This window comes from Daldinia decipiens (assembly GCF_022478715.1).
Source record: "Daldinia decipiens strain CBS 113046 unplaced genomic scaffold F4813scaffold_23, whole genome shotgun sequence".
NCBI lineage: Eukaryota > Fungi > Ascomycota > Sordariomycetes > Xylariales > Hypoxylaceae > Daldinia > Daldinia decipiens.
In genome coordinates, this window is record NW_026054566.1 from 494,599 (window position 1) to 519,698 (window position 25,100).

Genomic DNA, 25,100 nt, shown 5'->3' on the forward strand with positions numbered 1-25,100 from the left:
CCGATTCTAGCGAGCATTTTAGAACAATACACTCTCCTAATATCATCAACAATACCATAAAACATCTTTCAACGTACATCAGGTATTCGAAAGACTCATTTGACAACATTATACAACTCTTTCAACATAATTATCTCACCAATTGGATATTGGATGCTAAATTGTTAAGGTCATCAGGAAGCGTTCCTCTACGGATCAGGATGTTCGTGAGGCGGAGTCGACGCGAAAAATGTAATACGGCTCCAAAAGTGCAGATACGGCGTATTCATACCCGTCGCATTGCAGATTATGTCGGCCGTAGAACCTTTAGTATAAAAATCGGCTGCTGAAATCATATTGCTCTTGTATCTTTCAAATATTCTCCCGACCAAGAATAACCTAACTTTCGAAATAACGACTCGCCGCGTTGCGGGAAAATCAGCATGGCAGAATCCATTGTCATATCTTCCCCGCCTAGCGAAAATCAGACCGGGAATAAACTGAAAATTACTTTTACAGGACCGCAAGAAACGCTGATAGGGCCGCTAGTAGCGAGAGCCACGGACGCAAGATCTGATAATCCTATCCTTAACGATGTGGACTCCATTCGGGTTATAGATCAGATTGACCATGACTTCGACAAATTCGGCGTGAATGAAACACATGCTATTATGTATGCTCTTCGAGCCCTGCGTTTAGATGGTTGGACTACCGAGTTCCTCTCAAACAACCCGCAAGCGACGGTCGTTCACTTGGCCTGTGGGTTAGACGATCGTTTACGTCGCGTCCAAGCAGACTTAACCAAGGTCCGTTGGATAGATCTCGACCTACCCGATGTCGTTGAACTGCGCAACAAGCTCATTCCCCATCCGGAGGGCGACTACCGGCTGATCGCCGCAGACGCGACTGAAAAAACGTGGCTCGAGCAGATCCCTGTTGACCGTTCCACCGTCATCATCTGCCAGGGGTTAACTATGTTTCTGGAAGAAGAGTCTGGTAAACGCATGATTCGGCAAATTATTGACCACTTCAAATCGGGCCAGTTTATCATCGATCATATCGGTACCGTATTGCTCTCTTTGCAACACCAAGTCGATACCCTGGTAGCTACAGGGTCAAGTTTCAAGTGGGCCATTGACGAGCCGAAGAGCCTGGAGGCTCTTCATCCGCAGTTGAAGATGGTGGACTGTTTAGGACCAACCGAACTTGGTGATCACGTATTCTTGCCGCTTGGGACTCGTCTAATGCTGTCAACTTATTTAGATTTACCTTGGCTAAAGTACATCTCTTCCTACATGCGGCTCAATTTCTAGAGGTAGCGATGCATAGCCTGCTGTTTTGAAACCTTTGATCATATATTTTTAGACTCGTTCTAAAGCAGAAGATTTCTGATGGAAGAATTATACATCTCGTACTCTTTCCCAGCGAAAGAGAGCTTACGAAACTATGTTAGATACCCTAGATTTTAGGATACGTAGCTTGGACATATTAGACGCTACTCATTCTGTTTGTCAATAGACCTCTCCACAGCTCCCAGTACGACTTTTAACAGGGCATCGGGTGATAAAGCACCTATCTTTCCACCCCATGTCGTTGTATCAACGATGTCTCTGATATCAAATGCGTCACTCAATCCGTCGTCTGCGAAGTCCAATGCTTGGCGTGCACCTTCATCGTCGCCTACGCGAAAGAACTGCACACCGACCTGATACGGTGGCGCGCCTAATACATCCAGCTTCCGTGCCGTTCGAATCAGCGTGCCGTACGGATTATCATCCGTCACGCCGGCGGTGATCACAATAAGATTGAGCGGCCTAACGGTATTGCCCGACCCGGTACCCCTGCCTCGGCGGCTTCGTTCATATTCATGTACATATTGGTCAAGTATATAGCTAAGCCGATGATCGAGGCGGCAGTGGCTTCCAAATTTCTTAATGCTGCCGAAAATTCCCGCCACGTTGTCACGCATCTGTGGCACTCCGACTGACTGCCCAATGTGTAGGTACCCGGAGCGGTCTGCATCGAATCCGAGAGCTGCATACATGAGGTAACCGCGCGGGCGGTGGTTCACAAAGTAGATATCTACGCCGTTTGGATCGCGCTCTGTGCATATCGGCGCAATCTTCTCAAGCAGCATGCCGACTTCGCCCCAGTGCTTTTCCATCGACTTGGAGTCGTCGATAAGGAAGATGGTGTCGAAATGCTTTAGGAATGCGTAAGGGTCATCGGGTGTGCTGATATGCTTGCGTGTCAGTTTCGCAGGGTATTTCTTATGCTCGACTGGTTTTGCTGATCCTTTTGGCTTCAGATCGGGGCTTGCTGGGATTGTCGATTCTAAGGGGTATGGAAGGGATGATTCAAGACGCTTGTCTACGTGGTCCATGATGATAGATGCGACTCGCTCTTGGTTATAGTAGGTAAATCAGAGAAGATAATGATTTACGTGCCCAAGTACACATTAATCAGCGTATCTGCTTTAGGTTGTAGGTATATTGAGGAAATAGTTTGATCTTGGGGTTTATTAAGGGAAACTTTGAACTACCTAACGAAAGGAAACACCTTCTAGCAGTTGGGATCGCAGTGGCTTGCTTTAAATACGTTAGGTACGTTAGGTACCTAGGGTAACTACTTCATATCCTAATGACCTTTCAAACAAAAGATAAATGTTTACAATTACTGACTCATATAGCGTTGAGCTGATTTGCTTTCGTGTAAATGAACACAATTGATATATTCAATCACCCCCTCTGGACTACTCATTAAGTAAACCTACTTGTAATCATTTTCCACTCTATATTTTGAGTCTTTATTACATATATTGGTCTTTGTTCACTTCAATTCATCAATGACAATTTTAGAACTGACTTATGATTAGTGATAAAGGGAGTTCTGTAAAGGGGGAAAAGTGGGAAAGAAAAGGGGAAAAGGAAACTTTCGTATATACCGTGATGCTTCTGTAACCTTGTGGCATTCTAGAGCTATATTCATCATTTTCACATTCATTACTAAACCTTCCAGACTGGGTACCCAAAGTGGTGAAGTTTCCTTACCCTTACGAGATGTCATTTCTATCTGTCAAAAATGCTTTCAGATCTCAAACCATGACCAAGGATAAGCTGTTAAAGAGCGCCCATGGGCTGGATGTGGCATTGGACTGTGTCACCCACTTCGAATCTCTTCAGGACAGAGGAGGGTACGACTGCCGCAAGCAGTTCCCATACGAGTTGTATAAAAAAGGGGTTCAGAAGAAGCTCATAGACATATGGATGGCAGATGCACCTAGTGTTCGTGTACTCGACGGCGTGGGTTACAACTACTCGGCGAGTTATGCTGGAAGCGAGTTCGCCAAGTCCCTCCGCGTGCGTAACCGCGAGAGTGCCATCGTTCTCCGGGTGCACGTAAAGAATCCAAGCGAAACCCCGAAGATAGTGTTACTTCAGATCCTTGGCTCGCTGATCTGGAGCTTGATTACTCTCGTGCCCGATGAATTTAGCACCTCGGAAGGCCTGCATAAAAGGAAATTTGAGACGTTTGTAGGTCGCGGACCTGGCAGCTTGGATGCTGGCTTGGGAATACTTCAATCATTGCCAATCCTGCAACTTGACGGCAAGACAATGCTTTGCGTCGTTGATGGTTTGGATCTTGCCGAGGACGAGAGTACCTTGAGCGAATTGAAACAATTAGTTACTATTCTTCGCGACGTCATGGCAAAGAATCGCGCTCATTTACTTTATACGCTTAGTAAGGGGAGCGAAGTAATTCGGTAGCTATAATTGTTAGGTAGATATCCAGTTAGCATTGAAGCTCTTAATTGGTGAGAATTGTTTTGGTGATATGGAACTCAGATGCATGGTGGTTTATAGCAAGGGTCAATCCATACAGCGGATAGATACATAACTTGACATACCTTATTTGACTTGGGTTATTTGATTTAGACTTGTATCCATGGAGCTGTGTCTCTCTTTTCCGTGCTCTCTCTTTTTCATAAACTGGGTAATCTTAACGGTAATTCATCTGTTTGCTTCGAATACCCACATTCTCGTATTACTCGAGTCGGGATGAGATAATTGCGGTTGAGAAGGTCGAATACTTTGATCCGGCAGTTCGGATCTAGATCCTAACGATGCGTATCGCTGCGTTGTTGTTGGCCAGCATTTATTGCCAAGCTGGGAGAACATCCAAATATGAACTGTTCCTGGCTGCCAAGGTAACAAGGGGGCAAGCCGCAAGCCTCGTGAGCTTTCTACATTCCTAAGGAGGAAAGGCGACAAAGATAGCCAAGAAGCTTTGGCGAAATTCTGGGTTGGCAATCCCTTTCCCCGCGGTAGCATCATGCTATGGCGGTCGGCAACAATTTGCAATTCGCAATTTATGTACGCGTCAATCGCGAGCGAGCTATACCCATTGATAAACAATAGTATAAAAGGGTAGTGGTGCCCTCCTATTCATATACCGCCATGATCTCAACCGCTTTTCTTTCCTCCTTTATACGGGCCTAGAACTTGGTTTCCATCCTCTAAGCCGTTGGTGTCAATAGTTGGAACATTCCGCCCCAATTAGCCAACAATGGAGCTCACTGCTTGGCTTATCGTGGGGGCGACGTTGGTGCACTCCGTGCTCGCCATTGAGCCGGCGCGCCAACCGCATCAGCCAACTGGAAATGGCGACAAAATCCTGACATGGAATGAAACGATGGTGAATAACCAATTCGGTGCCAGGTCTACATCTGTCAGTTGGTTATCTGGCGGCGAGGATGGGCAGTACATCTATGCTGGCGATGGCGGGGCGCTGATCCTTGAGAATTTTGTCACCGGCGAGAGCTCGACCTTCGTTGCTGCCGACCTGATCCCAGACGGCGTAGCTGAGTATTGGATCCGTCCAGACCTCGCCAAGGTCCTTTTCGCAACTAACTATACGAAACAATATCGCCATTCATATTTCGCGGACTATTCAGTTCTCGATGTAGCTTCGGGCGAGCTAACACCCTTGGTTGAGGACCAGGTCGGCGATATTCAGTATGCCGAGTTTGCTCCAGCAGGAGATGCGATTGCCTTTGTTCGTGGAAATAACCTGTTCCTGAATAAGAATGGAACTATTTCTCAGATTACAAGCGACGGTTCTCCAGATCTATTCAATGGAGTGCCAGACTGGGTATACGAGGAAGAAATATTTGGCGATCGCTCCGCAATCTGGTTCTCTCCGGACGGCGAGCTTCTCGCGTACCTCAGCTTCAACGAAACTGGAGTCGAAACTTTTACCGTGCAGTACTTTATGGATAACCAAGAGATCGCTCCCGTGTATCCTCGACTTCTGGACTTGAGATATCCCAAAGTAGGCACGACTAACCCAACAGTGTCCTTGACGCTTCTCAATGTCGATAGTGAGGAGAAATCGGCCGTTCCAATCGATGCATTCCCTGCGGATGATCTAGTAATCGGTGAAATCGCTTGGGTTACATCTGAGCATAGTAGCGTTATATACCGTGCTTTCAATCGTGTTCAGGACACCTCTAAACACGTCCGAGTCGACGTAGGCGATGCTATCACTACTAAAGTCGTCCGCGAACGAGACGGCACAGACGGTTGGCTGGATAATGACATAGGCATCAAATTCGTCGGGCCAATCAATGGTTCTACAGAAGAATATTATATTGATGTTTCGGATGAGTCCGGCTGGCAACATATTTACCTCTACGAGGTTGATGGCTCAAGCGCTACTCCGCTCACCCAGGGCGAGTGGGAGGTAACAGCCGTTCTGAAAGTCGATAACAAGCGCGAATTAGTTTACTATACATCTACCCAAGCCGACAGTACTGAGAGGCACGTGTACTCGGTTTCATACTCTACTTTGAAGTCGGAATCGCTTGTCGATGATACGATCCCGGCGGTCTGGAGCGCCTCATTCTCATCTGGTGGTGGATATTATATCCTTAGCTATTCAGGGCCCGATGTACCTTACCAGGAGTTGTACGCCATTAACGACACCCTGACACCCCTTCGCACTATCACCTCGAACGACGCTCTCTGGAATAAAATCCAAGGATATAACTTACCAAACATTACATATTTCACTTTGGATCACCCTGACGGATACAGTTTGAACGTCTTGCAACGACTTCCCCCCAACTTTGACCCCGCGAAAAAATACCCAGTTCTCTTCACGCCCTATGGGGGACCGGGGTCGCAGGAGGTATCGAAGTCTTTCGAGTCGGTTGGATGGAACGCGTACATCTCGTCGGACCCAGAGCTTGAGTTTATTCAATATACAATTGATAACCGTGGAACAGGCTATAAGGGCCGGAAATTTCGTGCGCTCGTCGCGTCCCACTTGGGCGAGTTCGAGGCGGCAGACCAGATATGGGCAGCGCAGGAACTAACTTCTCGAAATTCTTTCATTGATGCGGAGAAGGTTGGAATTTTCGGATGGTCGTTTGGCGGATATCTATCTGCAAAAGTAGTGGAAGCGGACTCGGGCGTTTTTACCCTGGGCCTGATAGTCGCACCAGTCACTGACTGGCGATTCTACGACAGCATGTACACGGAGCGCTATATGAAGACATCGCAACTAAATCCGGACGGATATAACAAGACAGCGATACGTAAGCCAGACGGGTTTAAAAATATCGCCGGCGGGTTCTCTATCCTGCATGGCCTCGGAGACGACAATGTGCATTACCAGAACACGGCAGCTCTTCTTGACCTTCTTGTTGGGGCCGGCGTGTCGCCTGCCAAGATGCAATGGCGAGTTTTCACGGACAGCGACCACGGTATTTCGTATCACGGTGCATCGACATATTTGTACAAATTCTTGACCGAATTGTTGTTTCGGGAGAAGACACGAACGAGTCAGACCCTGGCACACCAATGGGCAAGGAGGTCGGGGTCGCAGGTTTTAGATGAGCGATGAATGCTCAGTTATAACGCCAGACTCTAACCTTGGCCTCTATTAAGAGGAATTAGGTAGTTAATAATTATAATAAGCAAATGCTATATTCATTGAAATGTGTTTCTGGATGTTGGATTACAACCAAACTTCTTGACCGCAAGCCCCTTTTTTACCATTTACAAATTTGCAACTCAAATATTTTTCTCCATACCCTTTCTAAGTCTATAATTTCTGTCGTAACTATAGTATAGAAAAGCCATTGAATATATTCTACTTGTTTTAAGCTTTTATATAATACCTGTGTAGATACATACCTCTTTTCTACCCCTAAAAGGTAACATGTACACGAGCCGAAACTTAGGTGATCTTAGGTAAATTGGGGTAAATGTGCAACCAAATTCTATGTTAAGCTTTTAATTCTATAATTCGATAGTATACATGAATATAAATAAGAAAAAGATGGAATGAAAATTCGCGAAAAGTAAAGAAAGAAAGAAAGAAAGAAGAAATATATACAAGAAATATTTTGTACAATGAGCCTTGTGATCTGACAGGTAGGTCTTTACGCACACCCAAGAGCCCAGCTCCTCTCCGGTGCATATAATTACCTCGCTCGATGGCACCTATCCAAAACGAGGAATCATGATAGAAGATCTGGAATACCCTCACCTTCCGTTGGCGTGTTCGTAGCAGGGAAAGTAACATTCGATCTCCTCTAGCTTTTCCTCGTTGTCACCATTATTACCACCTCCACTGGCACCTCCTCCAGTATGGCCTCCAGAACTTCCTCCGGAATGACCCCCTGAACCCTTTTGGCTTCCACTACCTTTCTGGCTTCCGGTACCCGTCTGACCTCCGGCGTGAGTTCCGCTATTTTGGCCTGACGAGCCCCCGGGAGCAGGTCTGATGGGAAGTGAACCATGGCTTGAGGTGCCCTTTTCCTTTCCCTTTCCCTTTCCCTTTCTGCCGGTTCTCTTGGTCTTTTTCTTTCCATCTTTCTTGCCGTCCTTCTTGTTATCCTTCTTGCTATCCTTTTTACCACCGTTACTACCATCGCTACTACCATCGCTGTCGTCATCTTTCTTGTCATCCTTCTTCACAGTCTTTTTAACAACAGCACAATAAGCCCTGGAGCTGCCTGTTTTTGATTGCGTGGATGAGCCGGTAGCGGGCCCTTTACCCGTTCCTGTAGACTCGGTGTCCCATTCGAACCAATTTGGATTCTGCTTTTCACTAGGAGCATACTCGAACCCAATCTTCGAACCGATAGTGCCGGTAATCTTGAGTTCCAGGTCCTTCGGTAATCCCTTAAGTTTGTGAGATTTATTTGGCTTTGTGATCTTGAAATCCCCTACTTTGTGGTCGGAGTTCTTCCAATTTGTAAGTGTGATATGTTTAAATTCGTCGTCGCCATGTCGTGTGAACTTGACAGAGCATTGGTATAAATCACCATGGCCTCCTCCTAGAAGCGCATAGTGGTTATCAGTCTCTGTAGGTTCGATTGGAGCCGAGATTCGACCTCCGGATAGGGGTTTCTTGGTTAATCCGAATTGATATCCATCGTTATCACAGTTGACAGAACCCCTCGAGTTATCGCAGTACTTGACTGTACTCTTATCGGATACCTTCGAAATATCGAATTCTACACGAAAATGGTCACCTGGGTTCATTTTACCAGTTCCAGTTCGTCTAGCCCACTTGCCAACACCTCGGTAAAACGCACTCAGGATACCTCCAAGGCTTCCATTTTCTTTGCCAGGCATACAGCGAAGACTGTTGGCGATCCGGCCTTGAGAACCAAAGGGATCTTGTCTGGATGATGCCGGGGGCCATTCGTCACATCGCCACATTTCCGCTTCCGATTGCTTATTGGATGGTATGAATTTTTGGCTGTATGGAAACGACTGACAGACGCTGGCTACCGAGCCGCTTTTGCCTTGTGGAATCCTGGCTCGGCATCCTGATTCTATACGATTCTTTTCTTGGTTCTCTGGGTCTTCATAGACAATCCTGTCGGCATTTAGAATCCCGTTTGTGTGCGCGTGACAGTTGATATAATAACAAGCATTGTTACAAGCAGCTGCTCCCTTTTCACAATTGATATCAGCTATACCGAAGTCCGTCTGGGCTATAGTGGCGGTAGCAAATAGTGAAAGTATGAACAACTTCAACATCCTGACATATGAAGGAAAATGGATTTAAGTTAGAGAATATGATATCAAAATATATCTTTAAGATGACAATATGAGGGATATTAATAAAACCAATATTCGGACAGGACGTTCTAGATTATTTATACATATGTGGGAGCTCATCTTCACTATTGTAGCCCTTCACCCAATGTTCACAACCCTCCAACAAGGCTATAAATGTAACTTCTAATTCCAAAGCGGAAGCTGCAACTTCAATGATGAAGTTGATATCCATCAGTTTCAAGTCTTGGACCCAGTCGTTTAAACGGAGCCGACAACCTACCTTTTTGGAATGTTTGGCGTCGTTTGATATGAAGTGGCGCATGGCAGTATCTAAGTCTAGAGCAACAAGAAATAATAATAAAGTTGAATCATCACGAAGAGTTAAGTGGTTGGTGTTGTTTAATGACCCCTTAATGGGGCGTTTTTAAAATCCCATTTAACTATGGCACTTTGCGGACAACTAACGACCTAATAATAGAACTAGACATTTTCGGCTCAATAGACGAAGGATGATATATAATACATAGAATGATGACCATTGCTAGATAATGTGGCTAACCAGTGGCACTTGGATTACGAATATCATTAGCAAGTCCGAGTAGCCCATGTGTTTTGTGCTATCCTAGCCTTCCTGCTAGGGAGTAGGTAAATAAGACCATAGATACCTCATAAAAAAATCGCAAAACATTATGAATTGCTTCAGTTACCGTATTTTCGAATCAACAGCAGTACGTTTATGAGATTGCCCGTGGAATAGAGTGTCTAGAGGTAGGTTAGGTAGGTTACCCAAGGTAAGAATCTGCATCAACACTTTACACCAACACTTTACTCCATCTCTTTACTCCACATCTTTGCTTATTTCTTTGTTCTTTGGTAGGTCCGGTGGATTACACAAGCACTAACTACACTGAATATATGATACCTAGGTAGGTACATACCTAGGTACCTAAGCAACCAACATTAGGTACAGATACACAACCAACATACACATTGGGCACCTCTTAGCTGCCTTCTGTGGCAACTTTCTCCGAAGTTGCACCGTTTCACCTTCTTTTGGCCGCCCCACAAAACTCTCGAAGACATTTTAGTTTTAATATTTACTTCAATCGAAACCTAGCCCTCAATATATCTAATACGTAACTAACTAAGAAGATACGAATGTGTTGACCCCGATCAAGAATTATCTATCTAAATATCTTAAAGCATTTTCTCATCAGTTTCATTAGCAACTGGCTGGCTACCTTATACTCCCGCTTCAACATGGAGAAGAAATGCGGAAATTATGTTCCATTTGCGCTCTTCATTCTCTCAGAGAAAATCTCAGTTGAAGTAAGTGTCTTCACTCCAAGCACTTTCACAATTAACGCGACGCAAGTATCTCAACACGCTACTCGAACGCGCTTTAGATACGTCAGAATCCAGTGCCGGCTGGTACATCTTAACAGTTGTCCATATCACGGACCCCTCCGATCCGTATGGTTGTGCGCCTGATGAAGTGATAGTAAGAGATGGGGATCGTGTATATAGGATGCCTCAAAAGGGGACTCGTCCTCCCTTGGATGATTCATTCGTATCGCCTTTCCTTGGCAAGACTGTAGAAGACTGTGCACGCTATCTACGTGGGACACCGGATAAAAAAGATTGGAACAGAGAGCACTTCTGCGTATTATGTGACGATGACTTGCTTGAGGATACAGTTACACTAGTGCGTGGGTTTGAACATGGTGCTGTGCATTCTTTCCCATGCCCTGTGGATGAGATTTGGGGGAAGATGATGACTATGTGGAATGGAAGGTCTTTCGAAGAGCAACTACAGACGTACCAGTATATTGTAGAGGAACACCCCGACAAGGATCGAAGTGTTGGCGAGGCTTATGAGCTTTTAGAATATGAAGAGGATGGCTACATTATTTTTATTTATTGAACGCATGAGAGATAGGATTCGAGTATTGAAAAGAAATTCAAGTTTCAATCTTTAGTTGCATAAACATGCTCTAAGAGGCTTATGAGAATTGCATACTCTCCATGAAGCAAAAAAGTTTCACATTGGACATAACTGTCGAGAAATCTAACTCACCAAATCAAGATACAAGAATAAACATGTAGGATAGCGATGGTATAATTATGCGTAAAATATCTTTGGTTTCTTTCTAGTAGAATACGGTTGCTAAGAGACATTGTAAAATATGCACTAAGAGGATTTAATGGTTACCTAGTTTCCTACCAGATTGGCCCCGTGGAATTTAGGTACTAATGTCTAGGCGAGAGCGATGTATAAATAAGGCGATGGGGCGTTCAATTTGGATCTCACTGTTGGAGATTTTTACCTTTTTCATTACCATTTGAAACATATCATTCACAATAGATTCTCACAATGGATTTCACACAAATACCTTTGCTTATAACCCAGCTAAATAGTATTAGCCCGAAGATCTCTAATGATGACAACATTTCGAGGAAAGAAGCATTGAAAATAAGCAAGAATCTCATACAAGTCCTCGAGAAACCTGAAAAATTGGCCCATGAAGTGGCTTTTTCGGTACTTCAAAATACTTATGTATTTGTTTACATATATTGCGGTCTAACTTCTACGATAGCCTTTAATCACGGTTTCTTCTATTATTGCCATCGATCTTGATCTTTTCAGGCTGATTGTATAGCACGGCACTGTCAACTCCAAGGAGTTAGAGTCACTCTCAGGCGGAGAAGGGCTACTAGTTGGTACAGTTGTTTAAATACAGCATCGAACGCTGTGAGTGTTATTACGAATACTTACGTCTTAGCTAGTGCTGAAGAAATCAACTAGTAAATTAATAGCCGGGGGTGCTGCATACAAAGGCCTAGATTATTTTCGAGAGGTTGGCTACCGTTGCCCTACCGACCCTCGTGATGGCTTGGTAAAGTATACATGCCAGACAAAGCTGAGCTTGTTTCAGTATTTAGCAGCAATTCCCAGCGTGTCGAATGACTTCAACCTGTTTATAGGAAGTACAATGGGGACTTGGGGTTATTGGGTTGACTGGTATTCAGTTGAGGAACGTCTGCTAAAAGGGGCGTTTCAAGATACAGCCCTTCTTGTGGACGTAGGAGCTGGTGAGGGCCACGACACACTCATTCCATACAAGATATCCAAATCAAGGATGCCTAGTCCTCCAAGACATGGTACCTCTATTTGATAACATATAGGCTGTGATGGGACCATTGAGTGTATGACCTACAACTTCTTTAATGTACAGCCAGTAACAGGGAAGATATCTTCATAATATGATAGCATTTGCTTATATTCAATGGGAGCACTACGTACTTCTACCATCATGTCCTGCACGGTTGGTCTGACAATATGTGTTTAGAAACAGTAAAGTAGAGTTCTACCCGTATACCACTCCTTTATGGGGCCAATTAGAACTAAATCTGTTAGTTTAACAATCATTACTATCTCAACTGTAATTGTTATCACCTAATCTGGTAGCGGTAGTCATACTACCTACTCTAATGGATTATAGTTATCTTCTGAAGAAGTGGTATAGCTGTGTGTATCTTGTAGGTCTAGCTGATAGCACTGCCAATTATCTGCAATATATGGTAAAGTGTCACGTAGAAATTCATCAAATCACATCTACTAAGCTAATTAAAAATCATAATTCACTTTACGCCTCACCAAAATGGGCGAGGCCTTGACCTTATTTGTCCACAAACTTCGTGGAAGGCTCCTCCCATACTGCTTCAATAATGCATAGTACACTTCCTTCAATCTTCCGGGTGCCTTTGAATCGAAGCCGAGAGTCCACAGCTTCAATGATCTCTTTCCACTTGGCCTCCGTTCGTTCCTTGGCATTCCATACAGCAAGCATTAGGAGGTCCAAGTTCCTAACAAAGAAGCATAATATTAGTATGAGGGCTATGACATAAAATCAAGGGATTGGGTGGGACTAACCGATGATGTTTTCTGGTGAACCTGGTTTCTGGACCACCTTTGAGGACATACTCGTTAATTATCACTCTTGTTCCGTGCTTCATCCCCGGTACCAGTGCCTTCAAAATTCGCAGTGCATTCTTGTCACTCCAATTATGTAAAATCCAGCGAAGATAGAAAGCATCTACATCCCGGCGAGGCTGGGGCTCGAAAAAGTCGTGCGCCTCGAAAACAACACGAGACGCAAGTGTAGGTAGCAACGTCTGAGCACCCTTAGTCGTCGGTCCAGGAAGGTCTTGGACAACCACTTGAAGATGATGGGTACCGGCGGCGAGGACACGCGCGGGACCACCTGTTCCTCCGCCGATATCTACCAGTATAGCCCCTTGTCTATCAAGAATATTCCACGGGTAGCCAGCTAACAGGAGTTTAACGTCCTCCTCTGTGCCCTCGGCGAAATATTGCATCCCCCCCGCGAAACGTGCCGCACGCGCTTCGTCCTTTTTTAGCAACCCGAAATATGTTTGTCCGGGGCCATGCAGTAGTGCCGTGGCGGCCTGTGTTGGTTCATCGCGCTCGCTAGCTGGCAGGTCGCGCCAGTGGATAATAGCTTCGTTCACGTGGACAGAAATAGGCGCGAAGTCCTTTACTAGCACTGAGAGAGAGTGTTTTGTTAGTTGAGATAGTCCGTGCACCGCCGGGAGGTTAAGGGGGCATGCGTGATGAATAAGAAATATCTAAAACAGTCGTGTAGAAGCTTGGACGAGGGCGAGGGAGACTAATTACAGGTTTATGAAAAATACTTACTACCGACTGCAGCTAGAGCATCTGGGTTTGTTGCCAATAGACGGGAAGCTGCAGTATGTACGACACGTCCTGAGGGCTCACCAGGTGCTTCGCTGAATATATGATTGGTCATTGCATGTCGTAAGATACGTTCTACTATAGGTGAGTCTAGTTCGCTTGCTTGCGCTATCTCTTCAAATGTTGCTGGCTCATTAAGGGGTACATGCTGAGCAAGACGGAAATCGTAGATAGCGCGCAGGGTCATCTCATCGGTGAACTAGCAGTGCGGGAGTAAGCCGATATTAGCTACCTCCTAGGTTGGGTAGGTATTCGTGGCGACTCGTTAATCGAAGTTGAAAGTTGAATAAATCTATACTATACCTGGAATACTAATTCTCGAAGAATGCCACCCGCGCCTAGAGCAAGCCGCTTTGCGGTCTGCGTTTTGTTGATGAACTCCTCCCTCGTAGCATTAATTTCCACAGGAAGACCCCGGAGAGTATCAAACTCAAAGGTAGTCTGTTTTCGACCCTGAGATGCAAGTTGGCTATCTAACTTCAAAGCAAGATCTAAGATTTCTAATGCGAGCTCTGTAAATGATCCCTTCGATGCTGTTTGTTTGGCTTCCATTTTATTGTGCTTGTTGATATAGTTAGAAAGGAAGTTTGAGGATTAAAGAATGTCGTATTGTTGTAAGTTTCTAAGGTAATGAGGCACTGGTACCCCAAGTTCGAAATACACCGAGTTGCGCCTTTTTATGCAGTGGCTTGCGTCCAGTTGTTGGCCGCGTAAGCTGGTTATGCTCCGAGAGAGAATTATTCCCTATAATCAACTTTGAGTTCCGCACAGGAACACTAATAAGAAATATGGGAAATTAAAATTGCATAAATAACATTGCATCTCTCGGAGTGCAAAGTAATATATTGTAGGTATTCTAGGACTGCAACAAATGGCTACTTGAAGTCTGCTCGAAGGGCTGTATTCTCTTTGGTTATATTTGCCCACTCGGCGCTTTTGACCCATAATCTCTCCTGTTTAACTTCATCTCGACTTTCTGGAGAGCTTTCGTCCTTCTGTAATAATTCAAAATAGCCCCTTTCACCCGGATATATGTGATCAAGTGCAAGCTCAATAGCATCTACGGCAGATTCAGCTCCCAGGCGCATTTGTGGGTTTGCATACCGCATTAATGGTAGTAACGGCTGTATGATATATCGCATTAGGAGACTTAGCGTTAGAGACGTGTTCTTGTCGAATATACGTGAATCTACAAGACCACCCGGGTTATAGGCCACAGCTGTAATGTTCTGAAGACCGGGATCCTATAAGGCTCGTTAAACATGCTGAATTTACTCCAAATACATATTGAGCTCTCACCTTTTCCAGGTATCTATTAAATGCGTGCGTCCAGGATGTGATGACAAGCTTGGAATTCCCATATCTATGGAACCCACCTGCGGCCTTGTCGGCATATACAGCTGGCTTGATGAGTAAATCGATGTCATCAGGGATTGCAGGTGGTATCTTTTCTAATATAGCTCTACCAGGACTGTGAGCTTCGCTGGAGAACAACACGATGCGGCCACCATCGGATGCAAATCTGTCGAGAAGTTTAAGCACTAGAGCCACGTGTGATATGTGGTTTATCTGGAATGTCTTGTCGTATCCATCCTCCGTAAGCTCAGAATCAGCGACAAGGTCCCAGTAGCATGCATTGCATAAGATACTCTTTAAAGGCGGAATTTGGTTAGTCTGTATATATTTCGAAAGCGTGTTCGCGAATTGATGGGTGTCAGAAAGACTCGTCAGGTCGAGTTGATAAGTGAATGCCCTTGCTCCTGGATATCGCGATATTACTTCTCGTAACTTGTTCGTATTGGGGTCGGCATCCGAAAGATCCCGGACTGTTAAGAGTGCCGTATGGTCTGGGTAATTCTTAAGCAGGTATTCTACAGCTGGAATGGCGAGGGTACCATTGGCTCCAGTGATTAAAATACTGCCTGCCATATGTATTGAGCGACTAACCCACCGCAGCAGATATAAACTCTGTACTTATCGATGGTATATAAGGGGTATTTAACAGAATATTATCTAATAAATGTGAATTTAATATTCACGAAGATTAGCGGTGTGCTCCTGCGAGACTTTCCACCGATATCAGATATCGCAAAGTAGTTTGGAGGTGGGTTAGCTCAGTCTTAAATAGCTTTAGGAATAGTAATTTGGACAAATTGGGAACGTTACCCTATACTAATCAAGATCACTATCATACTATATTCTGCCGTAATATTTTACGAGAAACAGGGGCTGTAGAATCGTGCTGACGTGTAAGATAGAACCAGCCCCTGTATGTAGGATCCACATGATCCATCACTACATCAGAAACCCCTATTTTCCGTGCTCAAGGTCTCATTCTCACGATACGGGTCTAATTACTTCGAATTATAGTTAGTGGCAGATACAGGCTTGTTTTGCTGGAAGAAACGGTATATGAGCTGTGCTTGTATATTGACTTAGTCTATCAACTGTATGAGTAAAAAGGGAGGTCCTTCTTATATATACATTCTATGCCAAGATACTATGCACTGTACCTGAAAGTAGTTCCTTGACTACATGTACCCATTTCAACATTTTCTATCTCGACTTTATGCTCTGTTATTATAGCAAAACTCTTCTTCTATTTATCAAGTACCATAGCCCATTTAACATCCTCGAAACCTTGTCTCGTTCTAATTTCTACTTGAATATCCTCATCTGGCCCCATTATTCCGGCAGCAACGTTTGTATTCGCTGTAGTGGGAAGTTTCCAGTCACCTTCTATAGGTTTCATGTCCAACCTCACAATGAAAGCAGCAACGAATGTAAGAATCTCATTCGTTGCAAAGTGACGACCGGGACAGAGGGTCTTGCCACCGCCGAATGCACGGAAGCAGACATCGCGCGGACGATTATGCTTCTCTTCGGGGAGAAATCTGCGTGGATTGAATTCCATGACGTCGGAGCCCCAAAGATTAGCATCCTGATGAATGACGATGCTTGGTATCTGCAACATTGCACCTTTCTTTAGCAGCCATTGATCGAGGTAGGTATCTTCCATCACTTCACGTATGGATATTCCCATGGAACGATAGCGAAGGACTTCCTGGTAAGAGGATAATAGCAGAGGACAACTTTCCCTTAACGTAGTTATGTTAAGAGTTTTGACAATAGAACCATTCTCTATAGTTGTCTCGGTGCATGCGTCAATCTCGCTCCGAATCTCCTCTAGGAGCCCTGGGTGGGAGTGAAGTAGAATAAGACACCAAAATGCTGCAGGTATCGTATTTACTAAGACAGCAATCGTGCCCCCAACTTCCAAACGCGCGATATCTTCCAAGGGGAGATTGTTGTTTATCCCCGCTTGGTACCGATTTTGAGCAAAAGCCGATGCTTTCTTCACCCCACCGGCTTTATAATATGCTTCAAAGGCCTTGGCAACATTATTTCGAGCCTTAATCGGTTTCTGAGCAGTGATTGAGGGAAGGAACCCGAGAAGAATCGGCAGGAGACCACACTCGAACTCCCAGAAAGAATCGGCAATAGATTTATCCTCATACGGGCTCATCGGACCATACACAGACCTAGTAGTAGCAGTCATGATAGTGTCTCTTAGCCAAGTATATATCCCACTTTTTCGAGACTCCCCTTTCCTGGCTTGTAACTGATTGAGGGAGTTTGCAATATCTTGTATCATGATACGGTTCATGTCGTCGAGGTCTGATCCTGGCTTGAGCCTAGTTCTCATCCCGGCATGAGTCTCTACTGTCAACCCGAAATCACCTTCGTCGCCATTTATATTTATACCCAAGATCTCTCGAGCTGCAGGGCTTGCTCCAAAGGCCGTGGATGCGAACCTAATCTCAATTGGTGGAAATGCAAAGGTCTTATGTTGCTTTTGCACTGCCTGGATGAGTTCCGGGTTTGTTATCACATACATCTTCTGACCCGGGAGAGCCATGGTGAAGATGGCGGAATCCGTTTGCTGACTATGGCATCGTTAAATGCGCCTTATCATAAGGGGAGCGAGTCTAATAATACCTGAGGTTGACATAGTAGTTGAACTTGCTCCGTGACAGTCCAAGCATATGCCCGATAATAGGAATTGACTGGGGAGCCAGCGGAGGCTCGCGGGGATCATGGCCAAACTTCCTCTGAGTAGTGAAGTAGGTCAAAGTGATAATAGCAATGGAAATCCAGAGGATACTAGAGACGCTGGTAAAAGATGACATGATGAAAGCTGAAGAAAAAAGGATAAGGAGTATCGAATGGAGAGGTAGTTAATAGTTCAAAAGATAGGTAGGTAGTACCTCAGCTTGCATCATCATCATAGTGTCTATCCGCTATCCTTGGAATATGTAGATATAGTACAATGCTGTTCCACCACCAAGAGCGATATTCTCCATCAGGAGACGTAAAAGATACGGGTCATTAGTAGAACCGTTATCTTAGTACCTAATATAGAAAGACATAATCGTATGATAATCTATTGATGAAGACTTTGATAAGTCCGAACTAGGTATAACCCGTATGCTGGAGAATCGCCGAGTAAAGGGCTAGGTTTATGACAGAACTAACAGTATCTCACCTCTAAGAACAACTCTGTGGCCATGACAAACATTTGAGATAAATCCAATCGGACAAAACATTAGTATCAGTCTCATGCATACGCCTGCGGTAGTATGCACTTGGTGGGTCACTGAATCTATATCTCCGAAATTGAGCGTCATCTGTGGTGATGAGTTCCGGAGATGGCCGGAGCGGAAAGTCCATATTATAGGATGGCAATATCTCCGAAGTTATCCAGATCACCATTCTAAGGATTTTAGAACGTCGGGTATGCACCTACAGTTGCAGATACTAGATATGCTACCCGCCGTTCTGATATTCATGCATCAATTAGCATACGCCACCACGCAAGTAAGCACCGAGATCTACACCATACCGTTTAGAAACTCTTCTACCTACCTAGATACCTTAAGCCTCATATACCTTAGGTACTTAATAGCATAATCAGTAGCAATATCATGTCATAATTGACCTATGAAGGCTCCACCCGTTAAGTATTGCCAGCCGCGTCACTTAGCCCAAGTAAGACATATACCATGATGCTGCAGAAAACGAACTATGTACTAGACATGCCGTATGTTTCTTCTCGCCCTACGAACTTAAAAGCCATCGCCGAGGAAGCAATTTGATGAACGATGACATAGCAATTGTATGCCTTCGAATCTTACCATTAACTAATATCCAAAATGACTCTCTCTAACTTCTTCGCACATATCGCCATCTCATACTGCCTCTTTGTTTTATGCGTCGTCGTTAAGATCGAATTTTTGATCCGGGTTATACGGAAGCAGAAGCCAAGTATATCTCAAGTACCAGGACCACGATTTGCACGATGGTCACGATTGTGGATTGCAAAAGCGCTCTCGTCTGGAAGATCTCATGAAATATGGTCCGAAGTAAATGCGAAATTTGGTTAGTAGCTTGATTCACATTAGATTCACATTGCAAGCCAGATAGTATCTAACAGTTACTACCATTAAGGGCCCATTGCCCGAATTGGTCCTAATCATGTCGTCACTGACGACCCTGAAATAACCCGCCGCATCCTCGCGGCCAGATCGGGATACGTGCGTGGGCCTTGGTTTGATTCCTTCCGTACCGATCCCCAAGTTCCAAACATCGTCTCCGAGCGCGATGTCAAGAAACACGGCCAGATACGTGCTAAATTGGCACCTAGCGTAAGGCCGTATGGATATCACGAAACTCTTACACTGCTAACACGCCATATAGTTCACCAATACATCTGTTGCGGCAATGGAGCCCCTTGTAGACCAGTTGGTGCTTGGCTGGATAAACTCGCTACGTAAGCGCTATACTGTACCGGATCAAGTGCCGTGCGATATTGGCGAAAAGATTCAATTTCTAACCGTCGACGTAATCACCAAAATCTGTCTAGGAGATGAGATTGGGTGCGTTAAGAATGACCGTGATATGCATCAACTCCTCGAGATAGTGGAAACTGGTAACTGGTTTTGCCAGTATTTTTCGGTCTTTCTAGAGTTAAATACACTCTTTTTCCAGTTAACTAGGATTCCTTTTCTGAGGAAATTTCTTTTTCCTACGCCTTGCGATCGCACCGGCATCGGCCGTCTTATGGGGGTGAGGTTTACCTCATATATACTCAACATGATATGGGCATAACTAACCTGGCATTCATAGATAATTCATGAAGTCGTGGACAATCGCGTCAAAGAAGGACATAAGACAAGTGATGTCGTCAGTTCACTACTGACGCGGGGAATGCCAAAAGATCAGATAGATTCTGAGCTCACCGTTGCACTGTAAGTTTATGTTGACATCTCTCCCATATAAAATTCTATTAACAATGGATTTTAGCGTGGCTGGCTCTGATACCACATCTACCTCAGTACAGAGTATTCTCTTAAGTATTATAGCTAGCCCCCAGGTTTACAAGACTCTATGCGCTGAGATCCGTGGGGCTGTAGCAGGAGGACAAGTTTCTAACCCCATCCAAGATTCTGAAGCTAAACAGCTTGTGTACCTGCAAGCTTGCGTCTTAGAAGGGCTACGAAAATTTCCTCCTCTAAGCCAATTACGCGAGCGTGTCGTTCCGCCTGGGGGAGATATGCTTGGCTGTTTCCACCTCCCTGAGGGCACATTTGTCGGTTTGAATATGTGGGGTGTGCAGCTTAACAAAGCTGTCTATGGAGATAACGCTGAGCTCTATTATCCGGAGCGTTGGCTGATAGATGATGTTGACAAGCTTCACGCCATGCACCAGACTCACTCACTGGTATTTGGACATGGCTCAACCAAATGCTTAGGCATGCCCGTAGCCATGATGGAAATCACAAAAGTCATATTCGAAGTAAGTTACAATCTATACAGTCGGCATAAAAGACCGGGATTATACTAACTTCGATCCCCTAAGCTCCTCAGGAATTTCGATATCACTATTGCCAATCCTCATAAACCATGGTCCAGTATATGTTACGGAATCTTCTTCCAGAAAAACTTCCACGTCTGCCTTAGTCCAATCAACTATACCAGCCCCCCAACCTATGAGCATGCTATGAAATCCGAAGTATCTCTTCCCTGAATATCAGCTTACCGCCATCTCCTTCAATTCACGTTTTATGATGGTTTGATTCAAAGGATTAGCTTGGAATTAGATTACCATAACACTATTTTACCCATCAAGTTCTCGTTGTTTTATTTCCATTACTTCACACTGGTTAGATAGACGATGTGGTTGCTACTGTACTACAATAACAAATCATTCGTCTCTTTGGAATATTGTGCTATTTACCAGATGCTATGTTTTATTTTTACAGCGATGTATATTTTCACCTTTCAGTCACTAGAAGTACAAAGATGCGCGGTGAATAGGATACCTACTCTCCGAAATATTACCTAGTGGCCTAGATTGCATGTTGATCAAGATTTCGTTCCGTAAATTAAGCAGCCATCTGTCATACATGTCATACGCAGAATAATATAGTAAGGTGCATCAGTCTAATGTCTCGCGTTATATCCGTCGCGATATTTTAGGTATTATCCTATAAGATGGGTAGTTAACCGGACTTCGGAAATTCTAATTATGTTTGCACGGACTTACGTAGGAGAGGTTGGTGGCTATGGCTTATGTTGTAAATAATTCTTATCTTAAGATATCAAAAGTAACGGAATAAAATGTCCCAATAAGCTCAAGGTCAGCATGGTCAAAAGCCCCGGTGTGGCTGCCGAAAGCTGCAGCAAAATAAGTAACAACAATAAGGAGGCTTATAGAAACATTATCTAGGTACTTACGGAAACTTGCAGATTAATCTACGTATTGCGTATCTCTTATATGGAACCCTTGCTATAGTGTTCGATGACCATCATCGGGACCGTAGTGCCAAGGTCTACGATCAAGTTTACCTCGCCCGATGTTATCGCTTGGTATGACACATTTTCAAGGCTTCAAGTGAGAGAGTCGATTTACGATGCGCACGGGCCACTTTGAATTGGATTAAACGGATTATTATCGTACATACATAGGAGGTAGATACTCGTGCCACGCACGGTTTAACGTAGAATGGATCCAAGCCCCGCCCCCTTTTCAAGCCTACGATCCTTAGTACTGGATTTCAATAGGGGTTACCCAATGTTAGACTGCCTAGGTCAAGGAGACATGATCTGAACGACATCCTTCACAACTTAAATAAGGCATGTTCAAGCTATTTTCGCCACCTCGGTTGCTTCACGATGTTCCTTCGTATGTGAACCACCCCGAGTTCGCCCCCACCATAGCCCAAGAGTTAGGATAGTAAGGCCACCTCCAATAGCTATGTATACCCAGAAGTAAAACGTCAGCACGGATTGTCCCTCGGTAGCCTCCCAGTTGAAGACGCCCATTGAGAAAATAGACTTAAGATATTAGCCCCTTGCCATGTTTGTATTGAAGATTACACTCACAGCAACCGACGTCAATGGGAGATATATCATAGTCATTAGAGCAATTGAACGCATCTGTGCGTTATCTCGCTTTGTTTCGATAGATATGCGCGTGTTAGTAAAGGTTTGATGTCTTGCGACATGACCCGATGCCTATTCATTAGTCGCAGTTAGCTTCATGGCCGTCAATGGGGCACGGATCACCTTACCATCTGCGTCGTAAAGTTCAACCCATTGAGAACCATCTGACATTCGTCAAGCTTCTCATCATACTCAGACTTGATCTCCGATAAGCGCTCGCGAACCCGGGTCTCAATGTTTGAAGACATCGAAGATGCATCATATTGGACTCTGTCTTTATTTCCAGGGCCTGATTTTCTACGGGATTTCCACTTTCTTCTTGGAGTCACAAATATGGCCTCAAGTTCATGAGTGTGCTTGCACATGTCTGAGATCTGCCGTTTTACCTTTCGAATCCCCTTTGCCAATTCGCTAGTGTTTGTGTATAGATTTAATAGCTCATCCGTGTTTTCCCCGTCTCTGTTTAAGATACTTTCAAGGTCCCTAGATGTACAGCAGAGTGCTTCTGTGCTCAATACGAACGGATCCAGAACTGACTCCACTTCTTCTACAAGACGTTTACGGTCGAGTTCGATCAGTATACCAGGAGTCAGCATTGGATGGTATACGGCGTCTCCAGCCTCTGCCAGACGTCTCTCAATGTTAGACGATTGCTTATCATTACATCCGTAGAAGACTGATAAGCTAAGTTTCCTGTGACTCAAGTATGTCGAAGATAGGGCAATATCATCTGGCCATGCTGAACTCGTTCTCGCAGTATATACTTCAGGAATCAGAATTCTGTTTTTCAATAATGAAGGATAAAGATAATACCGATGCTGTTACTTCCAGGTATCCCTTTACGAATATATAAACGGGAAAAGTACGTAATTTCCCGACGGATAGTTCGAACTATTGAACGGTGTATTCGGAATATCTCGATGAGCTGGCTGAATCCATGCTTAGAAACCGGAAGATATGATGGAGACGAATAGTCTAAACTGCTGCTCCGATTGAAGATGCTGTTTATGTTAGTTCTGTCCGAGCTACATTTCTCGCCTATGAGATAGACATACATGGCAAATATTCCATGCTCGCAAACACGATCAATCAAGAACTGATTCTATATAATGTAAGCTTGGCAATGCATCAAGTTGGTTTCCAAACCTTCTCGATCCATTCCCTCAGGTCCTCAGCGGATTGAATATCCCAGCATATCAGTTCCTAGTGATAGGTTAATTATCGTTAGCAAACATGCTAAACTTATGAATTCATTTTAAGGTATATGCACCTTATCGGATTGAAGTTTCCTGATGATCTTGAACCGGCTTTGGTTGTACTTGAAATTTCCAAAATCATTATCATCAAAACATTCTTCGACATTGGGCCAGTCCATATTTCTTCATGTAAGGTTACGTCTTTCAAGGCATTGATATTTTAGTATTGAACTTGAAAGTCTAGTATTAGATCACTTGGGTATTAGGTGCAATTCGGAAACAGAGAAGCGTATATTGGGGTAGGACGGTTCCTAGCTCCCCAATATTTGAGACGGGGTCACTTTTTCTTAGTACGACCGACCCAACGTAGAAGAGCCTCATGGAAATTACTTTCAATTTAATCGGCAATTCTATAATTGGTCAGATCATGACGTGCTGATATCATCAAGCAACAACCCGTATTTGTAAGTTAGTTGGTTGGTTGATGGTGTCGCATAATGCTTCCTTACTGTCGTGGAGTAGTGAATGCCCAATGAATTCCAGCTATCAACATACTTAAATCAAGCCACAAAGGCAACCCCTCACCAGAATGATGCCCAAGGAGATAAAGGTGCATCACGAGTTAGGGTAGTATCGAAGTACTAGCACACACCCTAAGGTTAACTAGACGATTAGAGCCTCAGTAAGATAAATACAAAAGGGCTATTAACCAGATGGAAAGGCTAATATAATACTAAAGGGCAAAGTTAAAATTATCAACGCTTTTTGACTCGTATTTTTATAGCTAAAACTCGCACAATGCCTTCTGAAGTTCGTACGAACAAATCCAGGTACCCACCAGGATGGGTCCAATCAGTTCTGAGATGTACGTACAATGATGGTGGAGAAATTAGAAAAGGTCTAGACGAGCTCCTCGGGGAGAAGGGCTATATCCTCAAAGTACGTATTGTATAAGGCTATAGTAGAATACTATAACTGACCCTCGAAAGCACCGCACAGGAAGATGGGTGATCTGGGCGCCTAGGAAGTTGACTACTGTACCTAACCTATCGCAAGTTATATCTGTAAACGAGGAAGATTCTAATTATTAATTCAAGGTTGATGAAACCGAACTCGAAAAATCCGCACACGTACATTATCAGAATTAATGTTGTTCAAACGGGCCAAGTCCTCCTGTTAGTATTGACCGTAGCATTCATGAGAGGGATTTAGTGGGTCAATACATTACTTTAAATGCAGGTAACTAACTACCTACCTAGGTAGGTGGTAGTTAATTAACTAGACAAGAAGCTGGATCAATAACAGGATTAACTTGAAATATGTCAGATTAATCAGCCATATCAGGTGACTTGAAAATCCCTAGTCTCATGTAAAATAACGGTGTAATATGCGTTCCTACGATTTTATTTTAATTAATTAAATTATTAAAATATAATAAATTAAACCTTATATAATACCTATTTAATATATATTAATTATGTAATAATTAAGAGTTTTATATGTTTAAATTATATAAGCTTTAAGGATAAAATTTTAATCGGTGTTATATAATACAATATATAT

General features: G+C 44.0%; 13 protein-coding genes across 13 annotated transcripts; 7 read left to right on the forward strand and 6 right to left on the reverse strand.

Annotated features, from left to right (window-relative positions):
- The first annotated feature begins 117 nt into the window (after positions 1 to 117).
- F4813DRAFT_135433 (putative polyketide synthase protein) lies at positions 118 to 1,383 on the forward strand. The gene has a single exon (XM_049238777.1). It carries the CDS (start codon positions 423 to 425, stop codon positions 1,290 to 1,292), a length of 870 nt encoding a protein of 289 aa, XP_049098419.1. The 5' UTR covers positions 118 to 422; the 3' UTR covers positions 1,293 to 1,383.
- F4813DRAFT_135393 (uncharacterized protein) lies at positions 1,384 to 2,746 on the reverse strand. Its single transcript, XM_049238776.1, has one exon. The coding sequence runs from the start codon at positions 2,360 to 2,362 to the stop codon at positions 1,475 to 1,477; it is 888 nt and encodes a 295-aa protein (XP_049098420.1). The 5' UTR covers positions 2,363 to 2,746; the 3' UTR covers positions 1,384 to 1,474.
- F4813DRAFT_135392 (uncharacterized protein) lies at positions 2,745 to 3,872 on the forward strand. The gene has a single exon (XM_049238775.1). It carries the CDS (start codon positions 3,039 to 3,041, stop codon positions 3,744 to 3,746), a length of 708 nt encoding a protein of 235 aa, XP_049098421.1. The 5' UTR covers positions 2,745 to 3,038; the 3' UTR covers positions 3,747 to 3,872.
- Positions 3,873 to 4,180: 308 nt separating this feature from the next.
- On the forward strand, positions 4,181 to 7,086 carry F4813DRAFT_364403 (dipeptidyl peptidase IV N-terminal region-domain-containing protein). The gene has a single exon (XM_049243808.1). The coding sequence runs from the start codon at positions 4,546 to 4,548 to the stop codon at positions 6,883 to 6,885; it is 2,340 nt and encodes a 779-aa protein (XP_049098422.1). The 5' UTR covers positions 4,181 to 4,545; the 3' UTR covers positions 6,886 to 7,086.
- Positions 7,087 to 7,251: 165 nt separating this feature from the next.
- On the reverse strand, positions 7,252 to 8,535 carry F4813DRAFT_364404 (uncharacterized protein; the record flags this gene model as incomplete). Its single annotated transcript, XM_049243809.1, has 1 exon — positions 7,252 to 8,535. A coding segment is annotated over one exon (1,006 nt), but the record flags the coding sequence as incomplete, so codon positions are not given.
- Positions 8,536 to 9,936: 1,401 nt separating this feature from the next.
- F4813DRAFT_364405 (uncharacterized protein) lies at positions 9,937 to 11,187 on the forward strand. The gene is made up of 2 exons (XM_049243810.1): positions 9,937 to 10,388; positions 10,435 to 11,187. The coding sequence occupies exons 1-2, from the start codon at positions 10,320 to 10,322 to the stop codon at positions 10,981 to 10,983; spliced, it is 618 nt and encodes a 205-aa protein (XP_049098424.1). The 5' UTR covers positions 9,937 to 10,319; the 3' UTR covers positions 10,984 to 11,187.
- Positions 11,188 to 11,399: 212 nt separating this feature from the next.
- F4813DRAFT_364408 (uncharacterized protein) lies at positions 11,400 to 12,294 on the forward strand. Its single transcript, XM_049243811.1, has 3 exons — positions 11,400 to 11,598; positions 11,657 to 11,811; positions 11,866 to 12,294. The coding sequence occupies exons 1-2, from the start codon at positions 11,434 to 11,436 to the stop codon at positions 11,717 to 11,719; spliced, it is 228 nt and encodes a 75-aa protein (XP_049098425.1). The 5' UTR covers positions 11,400 to 11,433; the 3' UTR covers positions 11,720 to 11,811; positions 11,866 to 12,294.
- Positions 12,295 to 12,580: 286 nt separating this feature from the next.
- Positions 12,581 to 14,532, reverse strand: F4813DRAFT_364410 (putative O-methyltransferase). Its single transcript, XM_049243812.1, has 4 exons — positions 14,140 to 14,532; positions 13,780 to 14,035; positions 12,994 to 13,627; positions 12,581 to 12,926 (listed from the first exon to the last, which is right to left on the reverse strand). The coding sequence occupies exons 1-4, from the start codon at positions 14,386 to 14,388 to the stop codon at positions 12,740 to 12,742; spliced, it is 1,326 nt and encodes a 441-aa protein (XP_049098426.1). The 5' UTR covers positions 14,389 to 14,532; the 3' UTR covers positions 12,581 to 12,739.
- Positions 14,533 to 14,626: 94 nt separating this feature from the next.
- Positions 14,627 to 15,982, reverse strand: F4813DRAFT_364412 (NAD(P)-binding protein). The gene is made up of 2 exons (XM_049243813.1): positions 15,136 to 15,982; positions 14,627 to 15,080 (listed from the first exon to the last, which is right to left on the reverse strand). The coding sequence occupies exons 1-2, from the start codon at positions 15,763 to 15,765 to the stop codon at positions 14,712 to 14,714; spliced, it is 999 nt and encodes a 332-aa protein (XP_049098427.1). The 5' UTR covers positions 15,766 to 15,982; the 3' UTR covers positions 14,627 to 14,711.
- A 453-nt stretch (positions 15,983 to 16,435) lies between these two features.
- On the reverse strand, positions 16,436 to 18,026 carry F4813DRAFT_381564 (cytochrome P450; the record flags this gene model as incomplete). The annotated part of the gene is made up of 2 exons (XM_049245692.1): positions 16,436 to 17,783; positions 17,836 to 18,026. The coding sequence occupies 2 exons, from the start codon at positions 18,024 to 18,026 to the stop codon at positions 16,436 to 16,438; spliced, it is 1,539 nt and encodes a 512-aa protein (XP_049098428.1).
- Positions 18,027 to 18,993: 967 nt separating this feature from the next.
- Positions 18,994 to 21,273, forward strand: F4813DRAFT_135476 (cytochrome P450 oxidoreductase). The gene is made up of 6 exons (XM_049238778.1): positions 18,994 to 19,275; positions 19,345 to 19,541; positions 19,594 to 19,962; positions 20,023 to 20,144; positions 20,200 to 20,692; positions 20,756 to 21,273. Exons 1-6 carry the CDS (start codon positions 19,050 to 19,052, stop codon positions 20,921 to 20,923), a joined length of 1,575 nt encoding a protein of 524 aa, XP_049098429.1. The 5' UTR covers positions 18,994 to 19,049; the 3' UTR covers positions 20,924 to 21,273.
- Positions 21,274 to 21,803: 530 nt separating this feature from the next.
- On the reverse strand, positions 21,804 to 24,048 carry F4813DRAFT_135484 (uncharacterized protein). Its single transcript, XM_049238779.1, has 7 exons — positions 23,612 to 24,048; positions 23,488 to 23,544; positions 23,397 to 23,443; positions 23,155 to 23,342; positions 22,470 to 23,104; positions 22,282 to 22,413; positions 21,804 to 22,233 (listed from the first exon to the last, which is right to left on the reverse strand). The coding sequence occupies exons 1-7, from the start codon at positions 23,714 to 23,716 to the stop codon at positions 22,039 to 22,041; spliced, it is 1,359 nt and encodes a 452-aa protein (XP_049098430.1). The 5' UTR covers positions 23,717 to 24,048; the 3' UTR covers positions 21,804 to 22,038.
- Positions 24,049 to 24,276: 228 nt separating this feature from the next.
- On the forward strand, positions 24,277 to 24,863 carry F4813DRAFT_364419 (uncharacterized protein). Its single transcript, XM_049243814.1, has 4 exons — positions 24,277 to 24,476; positions 24,527 to 24,574; positions 24,635 to 24,712; positions 24,797 to 24,863. Exons 1-3 carry the CDS (start codon positions 24,336 to 24,338, stop codon positions 24,683 to 24,685), a joined length of 240 nt encoding a protein of 79 aa, XP_049098431.1. The 5' UTR covers positions 24,277 to 24,335; the 3' UTR covers positions 24,686 to 24,712; positions 24,797 to 24,863.
- Positions 24,864 to 25,100: the final 237 nt, after the last annotated feature.